The sequence below is a fragment of the Pterocles gutturalis genome, unplaced genomic scaffold (assembly GCF_000699245.1).
Source record: "Pterocles gutturalis isolate BGI_N339 unplaced genomic scaffold, ASM69924v1 scaffold36138, whole genome shotgun sequence".
Classification (NCBI taxonomy): Eukaryota; Metazoa; Chordata; class Aves; order Pterocliformes; family Pteroclidae; genus Pterocles; species Pterocles gutturalis.
In genome coordinates, this window is record NW_010124207.1 from 77 (window position 1) to 5,984 (window position 5,908).

Sequence of the window (5,908 nt, forward strand, 5' to 3'; positions counted from 1 at the left end):
GGGGCTGCTGTTGGAACGAGCTTGCGGAGCACATCGCCGCAGCAGGGGATGCGCGTAAGCGGCAAGTCAGGCACTGAAAGTGAGGCGCTGTGATAGTAATGTAGAGGTAACATAGCTTAGCAGGTAATCACACCTGGACTCCTTGTAACTCTCTCCCCTTCTTCGTGGCTCTGGAGCCAGGACACCTAGTTCTTAAACTCTTTTCCCCATTTTATGTCTTACAGCTCATTCCCCTGGTTGGAGTAGTGGCCTTTGCAGCTGGTGGGACGGTCGTTTTTGGTGTCTATTCTCTATTCAGCAAATCCGATGTGATGTAAGCAAAATACTTATTGCTTGGAGTTTACACTTTCTGTGTTCAAGAGGTATTGGACCATCATGTTTTACATCCCCCCCCCCCAAAAAAAAAAAAAATCCATGTGGCTGTTGCAGACTACTAGTAAAGACTAAGATATCTGTAGATTCTAAATACTGAAGTAATTAATTAATTTGGAGCATAGTCCAAATTGTTTCCTAAATTTTGATTTAATAAGTTATATTTTTTATTTTCTTTAGGTGCAATAAGTTTTAGATGTTCTTGGGAAGAATTTAAAATGATCAGATAGATAGATGACATGCAGATATGTTGTAACCCGGCTGTTGACTTATATATAAAGAACCCCGTTTGATAATATGAACTTAGAACAAGTTAATATTGTAATGGCTTGACTAATAACTGGAGCTAAATCCTATATTCTTTAAGCTTAGGGGAATTTTTACTTCAAACAGATTGAAATAGGCGTTTTAGCTGTTGGGGTAAGAATCCCCTTTTTCTTTGTGTCTTTATTCAGTTTTGTTTTTTCAGCTTGCTTCCCATATGATAACACATTATACTTGAACAATGTTGGCATGTTTGGTGCTTTCGAAGCTGCAAATAAAGCAAGCCATCATTGATTCCTACACACAATTGTATTTCAGGGAACTGCTTACTTACAGGAATAGTTCTATTGACAATAGACTGCTCATATGAGAAAAATGTGTGTAATCTCAAACCCTAAAACATTTATCATCTCTTGCTTTATTTTCTTTTAAAGCATTAACAAGAGTGGCAATCCAGAACCGTGGCAAACTATTGATCCTACCAAGCCCCAGAAGGTAATTTGTACAAATAATATAGTCAGTACAAATGGAATAGATTTCCAACACAATGAATAACTTATTTAAATGTGTAAGAACTAGTGAAATATTAATGAGGAAAAAAAATGTGAAGCTGAAATATATATATTTATGGAACTAATTACTTAATTCATTATTTTATGTAAAGTATCTTCCCTGTGTTACTTAATGATAGAGATTCAGCTGTTGCATTCAAGGTCTGATCCTGAATTTATGGCTTACTTCTGGTTGGTGTTGGGGCCCCTCCCCATCTGTTTACTCAATTCCACTGATAACAGTAGAAATTTGTAGTATAGAGGAAATGTTTACCCTTGCCTTGTTTCTGAATTACAAAATTGACTAAGAATGTTTTTGAGTACTGCAGCCTGAAGGAAAAAAATCTTCATTTAGTAGAGCATCTAGGATACAGAAAAATAAAATTATTTGGTGTTATTTATTTAATATCCAAATTATTTTGTTCAATTAATTATTAAATGTCATCAGTTGCTATTTTTGCTTACTTCTGAAAGCAAAAATGTGAAACTACTTAGAAATCCTTCATTGATAAGTTGATGTATGATATGGGGGGGGTGGGAGTGGAATAAATGCTCACTGGGATTTTGCTAATTTCTTTCATATTTTCCTTTGAATTTCTTCCAGCTATTAACAATCCATCAGAAATGGAAACCTATAGAAGAGCTGGAAGATGTCAGAAAGCTTACGAAGTGACACGTTTCTGTTGCCTCAAAAAGGTACCCTATGAATCTAGTGGAATCACTTCTGCACAAACTTGACTACTGAAATCAGTGTGCGGAAATGCTTCTGCTACGTTTTTAGGGTCTCCCTACATTTTTTGGACTCTGGATGAGGCGTTTCATGTTGCCTTAGAAGTTGGCATATAACATCCACACAGTCCAAAAATCTGTCTCAAATATTAATTTTCAGTAGGCATTTGATGGCAAATGTTGAATATTCAGACGGTAATTACAGATGGAAAAAGCCTTCACACTTTTTGTAGAATTGTTGGGTTTTTGAAATACATCAAATTTTTAATTTTATATGTTTTTAATAAAATGTTTTAATTTTTTTACAACATTCCATGTAAATTCCAGAAATGGAAAGTACTGAAAAGCCCTTCTAAATTAGGATTCCTGGTCTGCTCCCTCTCTACACTATATTTCAATACTGTATACATGTTGTATACAGACCAAATAGTCATCATGGCCAGAGGATGTTTTTGCATGGCAACTTACCTGGTCAAAATATACTTGCATTTATTTTCAATGTTAGATGTGATGATCATTTAAGTCTAAACTAACGTTCTGCTGCTAATGCTAAAGCTTAAACATGTACTCAGCTTAACCCACTGAGGAGTCTAATAGATTTTTATTTTTTTAAGGGGTATTTGAGGCTGCAGGATTAGAATATAAGAATTAAGCATGGCTAAAAGGAAATTGGAAATTAGATAATTTTTGTTGTATTTAAATATTGTTCCTGTTATAAATTTATAAAAATTTAACTAGAATTAGGAAACTTGCATTATCCAAAACTAACTACATAATGTTAATTTCTTCTTGTGCAAGGCAGTTCATGTGCAAGCTTGAATGTACTGCGCAGTTAACAATATTTTTAAACATTTCTAGATACATGCTGTTAGGGACATGTGCTTTAACAAAGAGAAAATAGCAAATCAAAATTAGGAATGACTCTATGAAGAGACAGTCCCTCTTTAAGCATCTGTGTGTTTTTCGATGGGTTGGCCAGAAAAAGGATATAATGAGCAGACCCCCAGTTCATTAATGAGGCAATACATGCATCCAGTGGTAGAATGGTCCTTTTATGGATATTTTCTGTATGTGTCCCCTTCCAAGCAGTTTCACAATATAGTATAGTTATTTTTACAATTGATGTTCAGAATGCGTATTACTTTCTGAGAGGAAGAAGGCAAAAGTGAAACAACTGCTAATTGGGAAAAGTTCCCCTCGATGAGTAATAGTGAAATGTTTTAGGTTATTCTGCTGCAGCAAAGACAAAACTCAAGTTAGTAAAGCCATCTCCTGATTTTTAAGGTTGCTTGGCTTCAGAAGCTTTGTTTTCTTCAGATTTATTGATGCTAAGGGAAAAAGTTAAAATGTTATTCTATCTCATACTTGTGTGCAGATGCAGCGTAAATATTTGTCAAGGATGACTCAGCAGCATTTATGTTTAAGACTGAGAGTAACTACAAGACTTCAGAATACATTCTTAGCTTTCCTTTGAAGGAATGACATTAAATGATGGGATAGCATATAACCACAAAAATCTGGTGCTCTGAGGAATACAAGTTTTAAGTAACTTAATAGAAATACTTAAATTTTTTTCTGTAAGTTATTCTGTATTTCCACATTTTTACTGGACTGTATCAAAAACTGCTATGCTCAGAGTTGATGCATTAATTAGTTTGTTAAGCAAATCACCCGTATCTGTCAACATTAAAGAAGTGTAAATAATTTTTATGTAATTTTTGTACTTAGCTACTGGTATGTAGTGTCTTCCAGTAGCACATTAAGCAGTGTGACTGCCAACAGTCACAGGTTGTTGCTTCTCTCATCCTGTCCTGAAGCATAATAGCTAAGGTAATAGAATGTTTTTCTTTGTTAGCTGACCTTCTTTTCTTTTTAATACAGATTTGTAGGGCAGGTATTCACATAATGTGAGAAATTAAAATACTGCACTTCAAAAAGATTGTGAGTACTGTTCAAGTTCTTCGGACAATTTTGTGTGTTCTCAAACTGTCACTAAAAACATTCTGCCTCCTGCACGGATAAGTGTTGTTTTTTGTTTTTTTTTTTCTTGTAAGTAGACCACACCAAGAGCAATGACTGTATCTCCCCCCACAGCTACTCAACATAAATCTGTATAAAGCAATATACAAATAATTTCCTTGTTCTACAAACATCAGAGTTAAGGCAGTAAAGATTTAATTGGCTGAATTTTATGAGCTTTTATGAGAACAATAGACTTCCATGTCCTATGTTGTGCAAACCCATGACTTTTTATTCCATGGACAATTTAGAGGCTGTAAAAATAATTTACCAACTTTCTTCCTTCTCTCCATTCTGTTCTCTCCATTTTGTCTCCTACTCCATTCTGTTCTTGGTTTTGGTTTGGTTTTTTTAAACAATCGCTATCTTTGCTCACCCTGTCTAGTACTTTTCCATGGAACTATATCACTTTGAACTTTCAAATTAATTACTAAGTTCAATTAAAATGCTCACTGGCTTGTTAGATTTTCAAATATAGATTAGAAACCATTAGAAATGTTTTTAATGGTTCTAATCACCATTAGAAATGCATAATTAGAATCTACGGTCATGCTTTTCTAACTGCAGGTCTGTGATAAGTAGTATTTTGGTAAATAGTTTTCTTGAAGAATAGAAGGTTGCTTTCTGCAGTATACATGCAGTTATTAAATACTAATTTTTTTTATTACAATAGTACTTAAAGGCCTTGACCACAATGATCTCTGGTTATCCAAAAGCTGTGCTGAGTTTTTCATCTGGTTTTCTTTGCATATGATAGCCCCCGTGTCAGCATTTCTTTGTCTGATGTCCCTACACCCCTGCATTTGTCTACCGCAGGATGCTAGTAGTACAGTACTATACTATCTAGTTACTTCATTGGCACGTGTGGTTTCTGTAGAAAATAGTAACTTACAGAGGGGCCTGGTGCAATCATTAAAGGAAACTGTTCATCCTGCAGTTGTCGTCTGCCTCGCCCAGTGCAGAGGGTTGTTGGCCCTAGGATGAGCTGTGGAAAACAAACGAGTAATGGGAATGATTCACTGGATCTGGCCAGTACTTGGTGTTGGGCATTTCCCAGAAAAGCCTTCAGGTTACACAAACGTGGCCACACTCGTTGAACAGTCTTTCCCCAGCCTTTGCTGACCAGCCCATCCGTGCCCCCCGGGAGCACACACGGTAACAGGGTCACCTGAAGTGTAACTGAAACGGAAACAAAGCCGTCGTGAGGAAGTGGCCCCGGGGCACTGCGGTTGGACTGAGTAACTATTGACCTTCAGGCGCTGATGTGAAGGGAGAGTGGGGCAGGGTGTCTGCTGCCAGCTCTCTCCCCTCATAAACTGGCCGAGCAACACCCGGGCAAAGGGCTGCTCTCCTGCGGGGCCTCACCCCGATCAGAGCTCACACACCCTTACACCCCCTTCACCGAGCCTGTTCCAGCCCTGTTCATGCTGTACCTTGGCCTGATGGCCAAAGGATTTGGGTTTAATTAGCTTTTCCTCTCATATAACTTTGTCAGGTGCATGTTCTGGCCAGAGCCGTTAAGGGAGGACATAGCGTCCCTCTGCAGGGCTCACGAGGAGCGAGCCGTCCCTCTGAGGGCCCCTCGCACAGCACGGGGAGGGGGCCCCCTGACACATTAAGCCACAATGAGTGAAAGCCGCCCGCAGCCCTTACCCATCGCTCCCGTTACCCGCCACCGCCCGTGTCCGTGAGGGAACCGCGGGGCCTCCCTGCGTTCCCGCCGTCTCCCTCCACGGCCTCCCATTGGAGGGGGCGCCGGGCCGCCCGCGGGGGAGGGGGGCTTTTCTTAGCGCCTGACCTCCATTTTCCCCCCGGCCGCGGCCGAGGAGCGCGGTAGAGGCCGCTCCCTCACGTCCCGGGAGCCCAGGAGGGTGAGTCCCGGGCATCGCTGTGCATCGCCTGCGGGGACCGCCTGAAGCCTCTGAGCCCTCAGCAGCGCGGATGACTGCAGCGGGGAGAAGGTCTCTCTCTTA

General features: G+C 39.6%; 1 protein-coding gene across 1 annotated transcript; it reads left to right on the forward strand.

Annotated features, from left to right (window-relative positions):
- Positions 1–224: 224 nt before the first annotated feature.
- On the forward strand, positions 225–1,860 carry LOC104457967 (chromosome unknown open reading frame, human C15orf48; the record flags this gene model as incomplete). Its single annotated transcript, XM_010078201.1, has 3 exons — positions 225–313; positions 1,071–1,131; positions 1,792–1,860. Coding segments are annotated over 3 exons (219 nt in total), but the record flags the coding sequence as incomplete, so codon positions are not given.
- Positions 1,861–5,908: the final 4,048 nt, after the last annotated feature.